The sequence below is a fragment of the Xyrauchen texanus genome, chromosome 1 (genome assembly GCF_025860055.1).
Source record: "Xyrauchen texanus isolate HMW12.3.18 chromosome 1, RBS_HiC_50CHRs, whole genome shotgun sequence".
Taxonomy (NCBI): Eukaryota; Metazoa; Chordata; class Actinopteri; order Cypriniformes; family Catostomidae; genus Xyrauchen; species Xyrauchen texanus.
Window position 1 is genome coordinate 36,147,546 of NC_068276.1, and position 19,570 is coordinate 36,167,115.

The following is a 19,570-nucleotide window of genomic DNA, read 5'->3' on the forward strand; positions in this document are numbered from 1 at the left end:
CCTTGCCTTGCAAGACATACCTATTTTCAGAAGCTACGGTTGCAGTTATCTTCATGTAAAAGTAATTGAAATGGTTACACAATTTCTCGTATTGTGAATTTACAGTTGGCTGAACTAGAAATTAGTTTTTATTAAGTAAAACATTTTATTATTAACATAAAATGGGCACAGTACACTGCATTCAGAGTTGTACTGTAATTAATTCAGTCTTATGTGAGTCAACGTTCAACAACGCTCAGAAATCAATACACTGTCTCTTTAAATGAAGAGGAAAGGTGGGCGTACCCGGTGTGCTCAAAGAGCGAAAGTAGGGCGGGGATAACATTAATATGTATTACTCGAGTTTCCCCATAGAGATTCATCGCAGATGAATGAAACAGATTTGGAAGAAGCATACACGTCTCCTTCGCTTTAATCACTTCCAATTTATCTGACACCGTAAGTGTAAATGGAAAGAATATAGCCGCTCAGTGGATGAAGGTGACTTCCCAGTGCAGACGAGCGCGCGTCGCTTAAGCCTCAAATATAACCGGTTGCGATTTTCTATTCAGTTTCAACAGTAGGCTATATTTTGCAACCTGTCTCAACGTATTGTTATTTTTATTATTTTTAAAGACTGTTGTTATTCAAAGACGATATGGACACCAACTTCGCTTCGGACAAACTTTTTCCCAATTCCAACCTGTTGGACCTTGAGGATCTGAATGAGAGCGATTTCTTATCCAATGTGGTACGTCAAACCTCCTCAGCATCTTCCATCATTATGATTAACAACAGAAAGAGAAAAAAAGAGTCAGAATGTGTTTTTACCAGCTGAATGTCTTAATAATTTCAATAGTATTTTTCCTGTCTTTATATTTAGTCTTTTATATCATACTACCTCATTGAGTTAATAAATATATCAGTTGCAGCATATAGTTATTATTACCAGATTAGGGTCATTACATCCTATATGTTTATATTCCATCGTTCGTTCGATAAACAGTCATTGGTGATATTGCCAGACTGACCATGAAATGTGATATCAGACGGGAACTTTTATTCAGGTTACACCGTTTTGCATACGATTTAGTCTGTTTAATTCAATGTTTATTTGTCACACATGTCTGGCATATTGTGCTGCAAATTAAACCTAAACTAGATCAGGAGATGTCAAGCTGTGAAGTTTGTCCAGCTGCACAAAGGTAGGGGCACTTTCCAACCTCAGCCGGACCTTTGGGGGGCGTTAGTTAAACGGCTGTTTGGTCAAACCACGCCTACATTCCCGCTTCCATCGTTATTAACCAGACCACGCCCATATATTGCTTCCAAACCACTCCCACAGATAGCTTCATCCTGTTTCTCGTGTCCGGCCACAACCTGTGAATTTACAGACTTTACTGTATAAAAGTTCTGGTCAATAAAAATGAATAATGTCACAGGATACTTCAGATACACACACATTTATATTGCATTTTCCACACCTGATAAGTTTACCTGGCACAGTAAAGTAATAGACTTAGAAAGCTCATTCAGTTGAGACCATTTGGATTAATGATATGTTTATTGTAGAAAAATGAAAAAGCTAAAATTCTTTACCAACGAGAACCAACTGATATGTTTCTTATGTTGGTGTTATTAGCAGGAAGCTTTGATAACATATTGTGAGCTAAATCAGCTAATAAGGCCTGTATGAGTACTCTTTGGTCATACCCACTCAAAGAAATGTTACCAAAACATTAACATTTTTAAAACTAAAGCTGGTCAAGAGTACAGGTGTCTTCAACAAATAATCAGCAGAAATGTTCTACAAAAACTCACAGAGAAAACACAATTTGGTCATTTCCAGTGCTCTGTGATTATCATCAGACTTGAATTAGGTCAGTTGGAAAGTAGAGCTGTATTATATACCAATTTTTGTTGTAGATGTCATTAAGTTGAGGCTAACATAAATTGTGTTCCATGTGCATGTGATCCATTTGGAGCTCAGGACATTTCTGCAGTTTCCACAGTGATTCAGACACTCCTATAGCTCATGCCTCTGACTGACACACATTTGTGCTGAGGTTCTATTCATTCTTTCCCAAAGAGACAGAGAGAGAGAGAGAGAGAGAGAGAGAGAGAGAGAGTGAGACATCACACATGCAACTGTGATGAGGGCCAGGCAAGATGGAACAGTTTTGACCTTTATTTTAACAGGGGAGATGCAGCATCATCTTTCATAGAGTCTGAGGGGGATCGGCACACAGTGTCTTATAACCTCCCTGAGTCTAAATATTATGCTCTAAAACACAGTATGTAGTCATATACTGTATAATAAAATGTATAGGCTAATATATTATACCAGCCATATGGCTGCACCGCCCTTTTCAGCTTGCCATTTGAATTGATGACCCACCTATGGAGAGAAAGCCAGACAGACAAACAAATAGATAGACAGACAGACAGAGACAGATAAGTAGTGCCTGTCTGACTGTTTCTTTGCTGGTCTGTCTGTTTTTAAGGGTATTTTAAAGGTAATATTCAATCCAGATGTCCCTCATTGAGCAACAGCTGTGCTCCAGTTTGCCCTGTAAGGAGGGCAAACTGGAGGGACTGAGGGGAGAGTGTTGATGGAGAAAAGAGAGAGGCTCATCACTGAAGGAGGCTCATTCACAGCTCCTGATAACTGTCTGTGTATGTGTTCATGAGCATATGCATGCCACTGTGCTCCTTTGTGGGTGTGAATGGAAGTCTGTAAAAGACCACTCCAGACCCTCCATGATCCCCCTCTTCAATCTTTGGCATGTGTATGTGTGTGTGTGTGTGTGTGTGTGTGTGTGTGTGTGTGTGTGTGTGTGTGTGTGTGTGAAAGATGCTGGCCCTTGAAGACTCAGTGAATGACTGCCTTGTACCCTCTGAGAGGAAACTGCCCTCACTACTCCTGGTTTTACACACACACACACACACATAATATTTTATAATAATATAAAAACTTGTTTTTATATTATTGTGGGAACACTCCATAGACTTCCATGCATTTTATGGATTTTATACAGATCTACTGATGGTTTCTATCCCCTAACCCTGCCCCTAAACCTAACCCTCACAGAAATCTTTTTGCATTTTTACATTAAAAAAAACAGTTTAGTATGTTTACTTTTCCCTCGTGGTGGCCGCTGGCTGGTCTCCACAATGTAGCATAAATACACACACACACACACACACACACACACACACACACACACACACACACGTGTTGTGTTTCCATGTTTTATGGGGACTTTCCATAGACATAATGGTTTTTATACTGTACAAACTTTATATTCTATCCCCTAAACCTAACCCTACCCCTAAACCTAACCCTCACAGAAAACTTTCTGCATTTTTACATTTTCAAAAAACATAATTTAGTATGATTTATAAGCTGTTTTCCTTATGGGGACCGACAAAATGTCCCCACAAGGTCAAAAATTTCGGGTTTTACTATCCTTATGGGGACATTTGGTCCCCACAAAGTGATAAATACACGCTCACACATACACACACACACACACACACACACACACACACACACACACACACACACACACACACACACACACACACATGCCTCAGGATGAGATAATAGTGTGAATTTGTTCAATCACTCCGCCATTATATTTATAAAGTGTTGATGGTTCACTCCAGCACTGTAGAGCTGGGATATATTTATAACCTGGAATTCCTCCACTCTGTGACTCTATCTTTATCTGCACTTCTGTGTGTTTAAATCCAGACTTTACTGCAATTGCATGGCTTGTGCTGAAGGGTGAAAATCTGTATGTCTCACTCAGGGGCATAGCAGTCATTTTAAAAGTGGGGGTGGGGGGAGCACAGCTGTCAGTAGATGGCTCGCACAGAGCCAACACTTACAGTGCTGTGTTAATATATTGCTGTATATATATTTATATATAAGTATTACATAAGTAATACATTAATATATATATATATATATATATATATATATATATATATATATATATATATATATATATATATATATTATTTACTTCTAATATTTGTAGTATTTTAAAGATTTAAGTATTACAAAATAATTGCAAAATTTAGCAGAATTAGCTGCAAAAATAAAGGGCATCTTGTGGAGTTAGTCACTGAATCAACAATCAAAAGAATATTTTAATCCTTTCAAATGTGTATGTCTACAGACCTACAAAGAGACTTTAGTTGAGGTTTTAAGCATTAGAATAACAAAGCAAATCTATCATTTCCCTACAGTTTGTGAGCTGCTGAGCATGACTTTTATCATAAGACAACAATAATAGTCTTATTTTAATTATACTGAGTTTGAATAATGTCCATACGTTTTTATGAATAAAAAAGTGTGTCTACATATCTATTCACTTCAGTAAAATACATAATTGTTTACAGCAGATCTAACTTTTTCTTACAGATTGACGACTGCACACCAACAAAGAGTTAAAAAACAGGAGCTGATATTTAAAATATCTTTTCATATTTAACACTGATCGAGTAATCTGCTTAAGTTGGCAAAAACAACCGATCAAACTATTACCTCACAAACATAATGTAAAAAGCATAACTTGAAGACTCATTCTCTGATATAAACTCCACTTACAATGTGTGCTTGAAAGAAGGATTGTCCTTAGTTTTTTCTGCATTTCACGTAATGCTGCCAATCAAGAACTATATGCCGATAAATAACTCTCATTTGTGTGTTCCTCATCTCTAGATTATTAATTTAGATCAACATCAATGCCGATAAAAAAACATGGATAAATGAGCATTGTTGAAAGCGGCTTTGTAGAAATGAATGGAGATGCGTTAATAGACTGATGGTTGGCTGGATGGCCGCTTAATCAGGCCAAAGTAACAAAGCGCAAAGAATACTGTATATAAATCCACCATTTGGACTCGGTAGGGGTTTAGCTTGGAAAAGTGTGGGGGACAAAAATCACCTTTTAAAGAGTGTGGGGGATGTGTCCCCCCGCGTCTGCTATGCCCTTGGTCTCACTCAAATGTGTGTTAAAGCTAAGATCACAGAGAGGATATTACCACTACAGCATAAAGAATCTCAGGCTTCTATTATTTAAATTCCTTTATATTATATATGTGCTGTATTTCTATTGTTCTACAGAATATTCCATAGCAAAGGCTGCTTTTGTTGGGATTCTCTCTCTGTCTGGATTTGCAGTATACTGTTGTTTTTGTCCACATTCATAAACTGAAAATGGCTTTGGTGACTGAGAGAATGATTCACTGTGCTCATCTCATAAATAGGCTGCTGTGATCTGTCTCTTTCAGGCTCATAAATAGAAGGCATTTGTTAATATGGAAAATGTCAATGCTGGCAAAAAGCCATTAACACATATCTGCTGGTTTATTTGAAAGGCGTTTGATCTCAGCTCACTCTGAGAGCAGTCATAACAATTGAAAATAAGTTACAGAAGTTTTATCACCATAAAGAAATATAGGCTACCTTGAATGTCTAGTCACTGAAATCCAATTATTATTATTCAAAGTGTTGGGTAACGTTACTTTTAAAAGTAAATCGTTAGAATATTGGATTACTCCTTAAAAAATAACTTAAGTAATTAAAAAGTATTTTCTTTATGGAAATTAAAGTGTTACTTTACTTTAACGTTACTTTTTTCTCACAGCCACTTTCTCTTCTGCTATGCTACGCATTCCATACAAATAAGCCATGAATTGCATTCAAGATACATTACAGATCATGCTAGCTACTGTACAAAGCTCTTGTCATAACAACATTGTAAACAAACAGATATTTTGAAAGTAGATCTTCATGTCATATTTATAATAAAGACCCAATAACTGGAGTATACATGATTTGTTTTTCCATCAACATGGCAGCCATTATGAATAATGAAGAATAAACACTGTCTTACCTAAAGCAGCAAAGTTCAACACTTGAACCTGCATCATATTTGTCATCATATAAGGTGCCCATTGAAAATGCCAGAGTCAACTTGAGATGTTCTTCAGAAGTCAGGATAATATTCACAAGGGATAGCCAGTATAACATGTTCAAGGAATTAGTCTGATGAATAAATACATATTTTTCACTTAAGTCACCTCAGTGCATGCTTGTTTTGAGTTGATCCATGGTGCATACAGATGCCACAACTTCAAAGGCGCATGTTGATACAACTTGAATAGAATAGTTTTAATGCTTCCAAAATGTCATAAAAATGGTTTGTTTCATGAATCAAACTACTTGTTTATTATAAAACATTTTTTTAAAATATTTTTAGAAACTAAGACATTTTCTCTGCTTACACTATCAATGTAGAACATTGCTCCGAGCCACAGATCCAGAGTCAGCTTTTCTCATCCCATTCGCCCAGTTACAGGGAGCTCTAACACAGAGCACTTTAGCTGCACAAGTCAGTGAATTGAGCGAGTATTTCCCCCTGTGTATCATGTTGTGGCCAGTGGAAAGACTAGTCTTATAATCTCTCTGCCTAAACGCGTTTACTGCAGTGTGTATTAACACATGAATTAATTGCGTTTCACTCAACCAAATGTTGACCTCATATTACTTTAAAACATGAAATGCGCATTGATTGACAGATTGATTGAGCAAGTTGATTGACAGGTGATGTCTGTATCTAAAAGGTGATTGGCTCTTTTACCTACAAGGCGGGACTTCCTTTCTAGATCCATTGAATGTGGTGTGCTAGAGCTTCTTTCTTGGGCGTTCCAATTTCTCCCATTCATTTAAATAGAAGTGACTTGTCTCTGCTAAATAATTTCTGGCCTCACACTTTATAGAACTACAATGCCTATCATGCACTACGTTTCCTCCCTGAAGTTTGCACACATTTACTCCTGATTTCTTGCAATATTGGGACAGTAGTGCACAAAAGCAATGTGTTACTTTATTACTGATATTATGGTATAAAATAAAGAATATTGTGTTACTTTCCTCAGTAAAGTATTCTGATTACGTAACACATGTTAATTTTATCATTCTACACCCAACACTGATTATTCATATTATGTCATTCTTTTATGGATTATAGTGACTTACTGATTCTTAGCATTTATCTAATCAGTGACAAAGAGAATGTTATTTTACTCAAATATCATCAGCAAATCTATGCAAAAAATTCAGTGTGGTAGTTTGTCGTATGACGATACAAACTCATTTACCATCAGCAATAATTTACCTTTCATTCACCGTCTTAACGTGAGGAAAATGAAAACCCTGAATAGCAGGGGTGGTTTAAAGCTTTTCCTCAGTCTGTGTTCTGATGAGAATACTATGATTTTTTACGTATTTACAGCTTTAGAAATGAAAAGTTTTGACAAATCCATTACAGCTATATTTGAATACACATATCGATTCCAAATATATTTGTGCATTTTTACTGTTTTATTGATATTTTAGATCACTTAACCCTATCCAACCTCCAAACATAACCACATTTCAACTATATAAAAACATGTAACAAGCAGATTAATGTACAGTAGCATTCATTTTTGTTACAATATATACATTTTATGGGCACTAATCCTACTCCAAAACCTAACCATATCCATTTATAAAGCAAGTAAAACACATAACAGGCAGATACATTTAATCACATCCTTTATTCTGAAAAATGGCAAAATTCAGTACAAAAGTAGTCCAAAGGACAATGCACTGCAGCCGATGTGCTTCCTGATGGCATACAATAGTATTGTGTGAGGTGGAGAGTACAATTTAAATTATTAATCACTGTAAATCATCTCCTGATGCACTCCAGAAAGCAGTCTGAAGATTTAGATTATAGCTAACAAATGTGTGGATTCATTTTATTACTGTTTTATGGTGCTTTTGTGGTTTTAGTTTTTTTAGCCATATTCTGAAAACTCCTTTGTAAAATAAAAATAAAAATAAATGTCTAATAAATGATTAAAGGATTCCAGAGTTTTTATTCATTTTAGCATTTTAAAATTTATTTTTGGTTAAAGTGATATAAGTCTTTAAAATGTTGTATAGGGCAGCAGTAATCACACAAAACTGTATAAAACCAATAAAATGTCATATTATAATGTCAACTCCATTAAATAAATGTAATGGCATTTAACTAATGTCATTGATTATAAATTAAATGTAATTAACTGATTAATTCTATTCAATATTAATCAATTCAAACAGTACACGTAAACATTTGTATGTTTCTATTGGTGTTAATACATAAAATGATGATGTTTAGATGCTGTTAATACATCAATATTGTACGTTTCAATCTCTATGCAAACTTAAGAGAATGTATGTTTGATAGAACCAAACTTTATGTAGGAATACTACGTATTCTCTTGAGATCATGTTGCCGTTAGGGCAAGGCAGCATGAACACCATACTGTATGTAATACCTGAATAAAAGCATGATGTATTTGTTGCATTCAGAAGATGGGGTCCTCAAGTGGGTTTCTGTTCTGATCTGAGACCATTAAGGATATGTCTACTGAAATGCGTAAGATCTGTCTGAAATAATAAATTATGGTCTAGATTAGTGGGCAGAGGCAACTTCTACCAAAAATCTGGAAAGGGAGAGTGGGTGAGGTATGATGTTGGGGAGGTTAGGTGAGTAGCATCTGGACGGGAGGAGCAGAAGAAAAATACATTATTTCAGAATTTTCTCTCAGATGTATTGAATGCTTCTGATGGAACTTGTGCTCTTAAAAATGAAAAAGAACGAAAGAGGAAAATGAATAAAGGAAGAAGTGTTAAAGAGATGTTGCATAATCTTTAGAATGATTTGGACAATGAGAAATATAATAGTGATACATAATTCCATAATTTAACCCACGTCTCTCAGACTGCCATCAAATGAAAGGCTTTTCATCCGTTTTTTTGAATCAGCCAATCCAAACTGATCTCATGAGAATTCATTACATATAATATGACTTAGTTTGTACAAATACGTACAACTTACACACAAAACAATCACATACGCTTCCCACATGTCTTTGTAGACCCCTATGTTTTGGAGAAGTGTAACAACTTATCCAGACCGTAAAGATTACCATGATAGTAATGGAAAAAGCCTTGTTGTGTATGACAGATGAAAGAGAAAGTTCCAGATTCAGAACGTGCGTTTGTGAGATATTTCATAATTTTGATCCATAACCCAAACATCAACCTGTTACCGTGATTGTAATTGTCAAATACATTTTGTGTACCATGGAAGAAAGGAAATATGAGAGTTTTGAAGGAGACGAGGGAATCGTGTGTGATTGGTTGGTTGGTACGTTTTCATACAAATTAAGCCTTACGAATTCACCATCTTGGACTATTCTTACGAACTTTCATGAGACCTTATTGTTCCAATCTAGCTAATAGTCCAGTCCAATCTATTTCAAACTAGATAACAATCCATCACCTGATCAAACATAATTAATTCTTGAACTGTACTTCTGTCATGCTTAACCTCACTCACATTTCTTATCCATTCTGCACGGGTGAACTTTGAAAAGAGTGAATTAGGTGCTTTGAGTTGAAGTTAAATGAAGGGCTTTGAATGAAGAATGGGAAAGGGCTTTGTTGGCAGTGGGGTATTTTGTATGACGTATTAGATGATCACTCTTGTCTGTTACGTAATATTGTTATTACACAGCACTCTATTACCTTGAGCCATAAATAGACAGAATAGCGAGTTCATTGAGTCTGCGATTAGGTGTGTTCATAAATACATGGACACGGATTCATGCATGCACAAAATAACGAATTCAACAGTTAGTATGATGTGAGATTGAGGTGTGTTAACTCAGGTCATATCAAACCACACCTTCCCTTTTTTCAGATTACTAGATGTTTTGCATAGTTTTGCAGCTTTTGTGAAATAAATTATAGACAAGAACGAGCTAAAGCATGTTGTTAGCTGATAATAGTGGGGGCTGACTGTTTTCACCCCAGCTTAAAGTACGTGCACCTGCCCTGTTATTGCAAAAATTCTAATCGGAATAACCTCACAACAAATAAAACTGCCCTCTAGACATATTTTAGTGCTCAGTATGTAACTGTGTGTGTGGATTGGGACAGTCAAACATTTTAAGAAAAACTGAAGTGGTTTCACACACTTAACTGGTTTGTCACAAAAGAACTTAAATACCCCAGATTTATTATTCTTCATTCCTCTCAAGCCAAGGTTTTAGCATGAGTTAAGTGACATGTCAGAACTCCTCCTGTTCTCCAGGCAGGCACTCTTTCCTTCTCTCTCTCTCTCTCTCTCTCTCTCTCTCTCTCTCTCTCTCTCTCTCTCTCTCTCTCTCTCTCTCTCTCACTCTCTCACTATCTCTCTCTGTTTCCTCAGGCACTGCAGAGAGCTGAACTTTGGATATTGTAAATATGCCGGCCCACCACTCTGTTCAGTGACCCCCTTTAACTGTAGTTTAAACCTCCAAAGTGAGGACACTGAGAGTTCTGTCTCATTTTTAAGAGACAAACTGCTAACAACCATCTTGATAGGAAGAACATTCCAATTCATCCAGTGTAGTGTGATCCTCTCTCTTCCATTTATTGTGAAAATGTCCAACAGTGGTCAGCTAATGATCAGCAATTTTTGACTTATATCTAGCACATTCATCTTGTTTCTATTCAGATGTGTTACAACAACTCAAATGTGGATCTGAATATCTGCCAAAAGCTTGATCAAACAGGAAAGTCTGAAATGAACCTTTATGCTGCAAAGACAGACAAGAGTTTTGAGAAAATTCTTAACTGTTTCTGCATCTTTACTCTTGGGGTGTGCCGAGATGAGTCTTTTTGCTCTTAACCTTTGCAACGAAGAGCATGCATAACCTCTTTTTCACATGCAATGTACAAAAGGTGTATTTGATGTTCCAGCTTTTAAACTGAGATATTCTTACCTATCTTAAGCCTGTGAGCCCTGCAGAAGCATATGTCTACCCACTCTCAACTCTGTCTCACCCCCGAGCTTCTGAGTAAACGTGTCAGATGGGTGTCAGTGTTTGCAGGAATGTGTCGTCAGTTTTCCTCAAGGTCCCTAATTCAGAAATCTCCCTTTGTTTTCCCAGTCTCCCTCTCTGATGAGGATCAAAGACCTGGATGATTATGTTAATTACATAATGGCTTTTAATTCCAAGGAAGATTTTAAATCTGGCGTATGGCAGAGATGTTAGTAATGAGAGTTATTGTAGTGTACAGTACTGTATTATCACTGCAGTGGATAATGTGTTTAATTTCTGTCACAACCAGGTCTGTTGCATTATTTCATGAGTTCAATTTAAAATTATGCTTAATTACATTCAATTTCTTCCCTTTCCTCTCCTCTCCCTTACTGTGGCTAGACAGAGCAGACTAAACCAGCTCTTTGGTCTCCGTCTAGCATACTGTTCTGCTCGGGGCTGTGTGCTGCCAAAGGCTCTTTTGAGAGAGCCAATTTGGACTTGCAAAATTACAGAGTGCAGAGCAATCTGAAGCAGGGGGATGGTGAACACATCTGGGTGACCCCCCTACCCTGCCCAAAGTGCAACAGTAGCAGTAAATAGATGGGAGTTGTGGGGATTCCTTTATCCCTAGGATTTCCTTTCAGTTAAACACTGATCCACTACCGTAAAAGTTACAGTTGGCCTCAAAGTCTTTTCTGTTCTTTTTCACTCAGTCATGAAAATACAGTTTAAATTTGTCTGTATATCTCTCTCTTTCTCTCTTTTTCTTGCTATGTGCCGCCCACTATTTTACCTCCAGAAGAGCTCGCCTGGTTTTGTGGCTCACAGCGGCTCCTGTCTGGAGGTGGGGCTGAAGCCCAACTGCCTCCTGTGGTCATGGTTCCCTTGCTATGTGGCTGACAGCTAAACTTAAGAAATATCTGGAACTGGAATTAAGAGAGGAAGGAGAGGAAAGAGAGAGGGGGAAGGGACCTAAGAGATGTATTTGGAAGCTTGAATGGGACAGAGAGAAGGAGAAGAAAGTGGTGAGAGAATGTCAAAGGAAGAAAGAGAAAGGATGGGAGAAAAGGAGAGAGCGAGTAGTGGAACACAGTTTCAGAGGGGCGAACAGGAGCCCTTCAGTGAAATATCAAAGTTTTATCAGTAATTAATATCAAAAGTTTTATCAGTAATTAATTTCAAAAGTTTCTAAGGATCTGCATAGACAACAACGAAGAATGTACAAAAATATATATATATATATTTTTTTGATTTAGTTAATATCTGAATATTGTTTCTCTTAGACAGAAATTAGATAAATTGGAGAAAAACTTTTACTTAAGTGCCTTGCTTCTCTTAGACCCCCACCCCCCTGGAGTTGTAGAGGAGATCTCAACAATGTCTCACATTGTGCTCATATTTGCCAAGATACCAAAGTCTGCAATCAAAAGGATTTAGAGATTTCAATATGAATAAAATTGTATTCATTTTATTTAATTATTTCTGGAAAACAATGTATTTAATTTAATTCTGTACAACAACAAATGTCTCATTTGTTTCTTTTTTTTATTATTTCTCCTTAGGAATTTTTGACAAACATCTGAGACCAAGTTATAAAAAAAAAATTTTTTACAACCCAAAAATTTAAATTCTCTCATTATTCACTTACCCTGATGCCATCCCAGATGTGTAAGACTGTCTTTCTTCAGCAGAACATAAATAAAGATTTTTAGTGAATAATGGGAGAATTTTCATTTTTGGGTGAACTATTCCTTTAATGCAGAACATAAACATTATTAAGTACTTTTTTAAGTCTCTATCAGTGATGAAAGGGCAACCTCTGAACAACGGAAAAAAACATATTCATCTAGGCTGCATTCTTTGAAATACTTTGTTGGGAACCTGTGAGTCCTGATCTACAGGGAGGTGAGTCAGATGTGTCTCTGTCTGGTGGTAAGCATACATGTCAGAGAAGACAGCTGTGAACTTGACGCCTTGCCTGTAATCTAAATCAGCCCTCACCTGTGAACACCTGCAGAGAACTGGCTCTCTCACTCGCCCTCACCTGAAAACTCCAAATTCTGCGCCCATCTCTCGCCTCCAAAGCTTCTGGCTCATTATGCATGCTGATCTGATCTTTATGAGCGTTAGTTCAGAACTATCCTCCTTGACCTATCTTTGATGTCTCAGCAGCCAGCTGGAAGCTGAATCTGAGGATTTTAACTGGTTTTAAAGTGCAGATGTGCTGGTTTGGAGAAAATATGGCTAAATGCATCCTCACTCCATAGTCACACGTGAAGGATCCGTCCCTCATATTTAGGTCAAGAAAGCCAGGATCAGTGCAGGTGGGTTTGTATTTTATGTTTGGAAGCTGAAGAATTAGCTCTACATATTTAAATATCTGAATAAGATTTATCAGATAATTTTGTGGTTGAAACTTATATTTATGATTCACATGAGGGAAACAAGATTTTTAAATGCATTACACACTGACTAGTGTAAACACTAAACATCTGCAAAATTCAGCTTCAGTTCAAGAACGTCTCCCCCTCTTTTTTCTGTCTGTCTCAGTTTTGCCACTGACACTTGAAAAATGTATTTCCTCATTGTGACTCATTGTTATCAGAAAAAACCCTGCTCCGTGAAAGGCACATTGTGGGTTTGGCTGTATTCCCAATTACACTGTTGCTGAATAATTTTTATCAGCATATTTTCCAAAAACGAAAGTGTTATTTTCACGTGCACGAGCCGCTCCGTGTGCACCCTGCACTCCAGCTCCAATATGAGAAGCCCTCTCCTCATTTGCATACTGCATTCCTATTGGCTGGAGTGCAGCTGGAGGTCTGTAATAAAGGAATGGAATGCGATGAGTCGAGCAGGCATGCATTTCACCAGCCTGCTCAGACCCGGACATGACCCAAGCGTTACTTTATGGATCAGATGGAAAAATATGGCATTGCTCAGCCTGCGCGCATATGCATTACACTGCTTCAGCTGTGTTTTTTTACAACCAGATAGGAGCACTAAAGTGACAAACCAGAGGTATTTTAAATGACAGTATTTGCAAGTAAAAATGCCCTATCGTATGATAAAAAAGTAAAAAATAAATTAATATTATAAGCTTATATTTTAAAGGGACTGTTTGCCCAGAAATGAACATTTAAAAGATACAATTTATTCAAACTCATGTTATTCCAAACCTGTATGACTCCATGAGATTTTAGAAAAGCCTCAGTCACCATTCACTTTCATTGTATGAAAAAAAAAAACTAAAAATGCAATAAAAGAGAATGGTCAGTCCTTAACATTATGCCTAATATACCCTCTCTTCCTTGTCATGCTCAATACAACATACAACAGATAACAGATTATTTTTGCACAAGATTCTGACATGACAACTAAAGTAGACAGGTGTCATGGAAGAGGGCTGAAGAAGCCCCAGCAATACATATAAGAGTGCCACAAAAGATTTATGCCATTTGTGCTTCTACTTCACAGTGTATGTTAGTTGTATTAAGGGTTTAAGTGTTGACAGTCTTTTAAATGTCCCAGAGGTCTGTTGTTGATTGGAATGTGTGAACTCAATGTTTGCCATTAAGGTTGCTTGAAGACCTTCCCTTTTACCACTGATCTGTGTTGCCATGCTGGATTGCTGATTCTGGCCACTTTCAATAGATATCTTAATGGGATTCTCCATTCTTAGTGGTGCTTATTCTCTCCACATGCATTTTGCCTTTATATTTGAGGAAAAAATCAGGTTAGCATTATTTGCTGGAGAAATATGGTTTAATACATGTGCTTTTTTTTTATTATTATTAAAAATTAAAGGTATAATAAGGCTGAAAAATGACAACCTGTTTTCATATCAGGTTGCCCTCATATGACCTGCTTTCATATCTCCTAAAATCTGATCCAAAAGAAAGGAACATACTTTTCCACATTTCTCTTTCTCTCTGCCCATTCCCTGAAGATATTGGGATGAAAACAAGTTCTTTGAAATTCTGAAATTTCCATCTACCTCTGTGGAGAATTCCAGATGTGGAACTTCAGAACTCTTGCATCAGCACCCCAGGATCGCATCATTACCATTTGCCCTGGAAGGTTTACCAGAGACCAGACAGAGATGGCATGACAAACTCTTAACTAATACTTGTCAAAACAGGAAAAAAGAAGTATACAGGGGCCACACAGACCAGAAAGGTGAGCACGTGGATAGTTTAAAAAATATTTTTTTAACAGAAGCTCCTTCATGAGGCCTTGCTGTAATAGGGATCAGCTGTGTTTACATTTTGTCATAGGCTCCTGTATCATTTGAAAAATTATTAAGATATGATAAATTGTTCACTGCTACTAAAACCCACAGAGCCTCATTCTTAAATTATTAGAGTAAGCTCACAGTTCTGAAATATCACATTCAGTCAAGATTAATCAGGTCCGTCAACATATCCGCTACACACATTTCAGAACAGGAACATTTCAAGAACATCAAAGTTTCAGGGTGGGACTGTTTATACTGTCATGCCCAACGGTGGCAATTAGTTTGGCACTGACGTCATAAATGCTGCGTCATTTCACAAACCCCATCATCAGGGTGTTCCTAGGATGTCATTTAACAGTCAATATGTAAAACTGACAGTTCAGGTTTGACTTCCTACTCCTTTGGTTCTCTTGCATCCATATTGTGAGCAGTGTTTAGAAAGCTACTTTGAAACTGTAGCTTCCAAATCTACAAGCTATTAATCACTTAAAGTAGCTAAACTACATTAGATATTTAATTAAGTAAATATTTTCTTATTGATATTGATGGTTTTTAAATAATATAACTTAATATAACTTGATAATTAGGATGACATCACTTTAAACTAATACATTTACACTGAATATAAACTAGAAAAAAACAATTTTATAAAAAAAAGTTTAAAACAGTCTAAATATAGTGATAAACAGCATCAGATAACTATGTTTTTGCATCAAATAAGATGACAGACTTTAGGCAAACTCTGTGCTGGGGCTCAAGTGAATTAGTGAATAATTTAGATGAACTAGTTAATTTACGCCTGAACGAACCGACTAACTAAATGAATCTTTGGGATGAATCACTAAAATGAATGAGTTCCCAAAGCTAAAACATTAGTGAATATATATTTTTAAATTGATTAATTTACATAAAGTGTCCAAAAGAACTGATTCACTTAAATTATCTGGATTTTCTACATATGTGTATGTGGTCGTGCTCTACCAGCTCAGAGCGGGATTTGAACTGGCATCAGCTGGTATGGAAGAAGGTGCGCTAACAAGGAGGCTAAAGGTTACAGCCTCTAGTGCCAGTTGCTAGTGCGCCTCTTGAGGCCAGGGGAGTGAGGTTTACCGCACTGCTGTCACTTACCAACTGGCTCCAGTTACGCCCATCCCCCTAAACTTCACTCCCATCCGGGTCATGGCACCACTGTAACCGTTCCTGCTCGACCAGCTCCGAGCGGGATTCGAAACTGTGTCAGCCGGCATGGGAGGTGGACAAGCTAACGTGGAGGCTAAAGACTACAGCCCCTAGCATCAGTCACTAGTGCAACTCTTGAGGCCAGGCAAGTGAGGTTTTAAACATATCGCACAGCAATCACATACCAGCTGGCTCCCGTTACACTCACCCTCCTAATCCTTACTCCCATCCGGGTCACAGCACCACTGTAACCAGTTCTGCTCAAACCACCCTGTGTGGGATTCAAACCAACGTCAGCTGGCATGGGTGGCAGACATGCTAATGAGGAGGCTAAAGGCTACAGCTTCTAGCGCCAGTCATACATACCACACAGCTATCACTTACCAGTTGGCTCCCATTACATATGCAAGGACATTTTGGAAAGCACATTTGTTTTTTATACCTCGTCTCCATTGATGTGCAAAACATTGTGTTAAATGTAGAGTTTTGTGACTATACACTGCTACTGGTTGGAGAATGTATCTTGGAGTTGTTATTGGAAAAGCTAAATATTGGAAAAAATAGCTGAGCTACTGACACACTAGTCAAAAACTTAGTTGAGGTAATAGTTTTACTGCTTTTAGTCAGTTATTTCCCAACACTGATGGTGAGCAACAAGTTTTACCAGATGCCACAATACACGAGGCCATGCGTTACTGAGCTACAGTGTTCCTTTCTTTCTGAAATTTCATTCTTTCTTTACAGGTCTTTATTTTTGAGGCTGTGTTAGGGAGACTGGGGAGAGCCAGAGTAAACACTCATTATGGCACAGCTTTCATTGTCTTAAATTCACAGAAGTCAATCACACAATTGTCAGGGGTTTGTGTGGGAGCTCACACAGGTGGGAGGAGTGTGAAAACCTGTGGCACAGCAATGGTTGATGTGGTGAATGCTTACATGTGTGCGTATGTTTGATGTGATATGCGCATAGCAGTTTGTTCATATGTTTACTGCTCCATAGGTGTGTCATTCACACACAGTCCCTGCTCACCAGGATGTAAACATTATCAGGTCCTCACACACCTTCGTCAAACCCCTCCTTAGCAAACACATACGCACATACAGCCCTATGAAGACAGGTATGTGTGTGCATGCACATGCAATGTAAAAAAAAAATGCATTCACGCATAAAAGAATGCATATCTGACATTGTTGATATCCCTTTCTTTCTACCACATACACCTTGCAAGCTAAAGAGTTTCATCTGTGTTGCTTTTAAGAGTGGCTATATTTATTACATATCTCTAAACAATATTTTGTCCATGGGTTATAATATGTGGTGGGATGAATTTGTCTTCCAAATAATTTATTGTTCTTTGTGTAAGAGCATATGTTAAAGCCTTTTAAAATGTATTTCTCTTGTGGTCTCTCCTCACAGCACTTCTCAGAGCAGATGGAGGACTTCTCCAATGACCTTTTCAACAGCTTTTTTGATGATCATCTGTTGGCAGAGAGGAACCCATTGTTGGATATGGATCTGGACCCTGCAACCCCTGACATCCATGCAGATCACAGCTACTCTCTCAGCGGGGACTCTGCCCCACAGAGCCCCTCCATGCCAATCAAATCAGATGACGATGCAGGTTAGCAAACTGCATAGTGTTTTCCACTACCTTACCCATTCTGTCCCCTGTCTAGACACTAGTGCCAGGTAAAACTATCGATTTTATGATTAATCACGATCTTCATTTTAAAAATCTTGATATTGATTCTTAATATAGCAAGATTTATATTTTACTTTAAAGGTGCACTCAGATTATGAATATGTCATCTTGGTCTTACACTGACACCTAGGGAAGTGGATGCAGCACTTCAATCCATGAGAGAAAATGTCCAATAACAGGGCGGTTACTGAGATTAAATGAGTAGTTTTCAGCTAGTCATGTGATACTAACATGGCAGCCCCCATGAGGTGACCCTCTTCATGTAGAATAAACCAGCTTTTATAAGGTTATTAATAAGACTGGAGTCTTCATCTCATTTGAGTGCTCATTATTTTATACATACGTTTCAAAATTACTTCAACTTTATTTAGAAGTAAAACTTTATAAATGAGAAAAAAATTACTGTGCGCACCTATAAAATTTACTTCAGTTTTGGCTGTGTTGATTTGATTATGATATCTGTTAAAAAATATTAATTGAACTGCATAGTTTTGGCCCTATTGTTGTTTTTTTTATAATTATATTCTTCATAATGTACTAAGTTAGAAGTTTTCCTGAATTGAAAGGATTAGCTGATTTTTGGACATTTGGACATGGACATTTACTTACAAAATTTTATCAGAATCAAATCAAATCAGGAAATCCATATCGATACACATTCTAACTCACACTTTTCTAGTCACACAGAAAATTGCCCACCCGTTTGGTTGTATGCTCTATTTCTACAAAATCAAGTGGAGATTGATAGAATTTACTAGTCTTGCATTGTTCAAAGGGTTAACTATCAACAGATTTATTTGTCTGTGAAGTCTCCTTTTCTCTCTGTCTCTCTCTTTCTTTCTCCTCCTTATCTCCCGGAGCACCCGTGCATCACAGGGTTCCTTGATGCAGCTCTAGCCAAGAGCTCAGTCTACCATAGGAAGCTGGGAATTCCAGGAAGACAGCCAACACTCACACTCGCTCACTATTTCTGTCTGTCTGTCTTTCTCTCTTTTTTAACACACCATGGCCAGGGAGCTGTAGTCATCCATAACATAAAAAAGGGATCTGGTTTTCAGCTTTAGATGGAGAATAGGTAGAGAATTGAGGTAGAGGCTGGCTCAGAGTGTTGCATCATACTGAACTTGAGTTGACTATGTTAGGAATGTGTGTGCAGACGAAGAGTGAAGCTTCTTTCCATTGAGGCTCCAGTGAGGGTTTTCCAGTGAATTCACAAAGCCTCAAAGTAGCATGAAGGGCCTCTAGGATTTCTTGAGCCTTTTTGCCAGACTGCTCTGAGCACCAAAATGCTTTGAACCCCCAAAGTAAAAGCTGAAATCCTGCACCAAATTACAATTTTAAATAATGTTCATGTTACTGTTTCGTTCTGTATGCCTTTTTACTAAGAGAGCTAAGATGACCACAGTGACTTCAGGTGTTGCAGCAGTGTGTGATATCTCTTTTGACCACAAACCTACCCCTGTCTGTGGTATAAAGACTGTGAGTGTCTTTAGCTGGCAGTTAAAGTGAGCACTGGCTGATTCACTGCTTTGTCTCCTGTTGCTCTGCA

The 19,570-nt window shown here is 37.5% G+C and overlaps 1 protein-coding gene across 1 annotated transcript in view; it reads left to right on the forward strand.

Annotated features, from left to right (window-relative positions):
• Positions 1-319: 319 nt before the first annotated feature.
• The window catches only part of LOC127622236 (cyclic AMP-responsive element-binding protein 3-like protein 1), a 47,107-nt gene continuing 27,856 nt past the window's right edge, over positions 320-19,570 (forward strand). The window contains exons 1-2 of the mRNA XM_052096306.1: positions 320-730; positions 17,736-17,940. Coding sequence (XP_051952266.1) covers positions 638-730; positions 17,736-17,940 — 298 coding nt within the window. The 5' untranslated portion in view covers positions 320-637. The remainder of the gene's footprint in view (positions 731-17,735; positions 17,941-19,570) is intronic.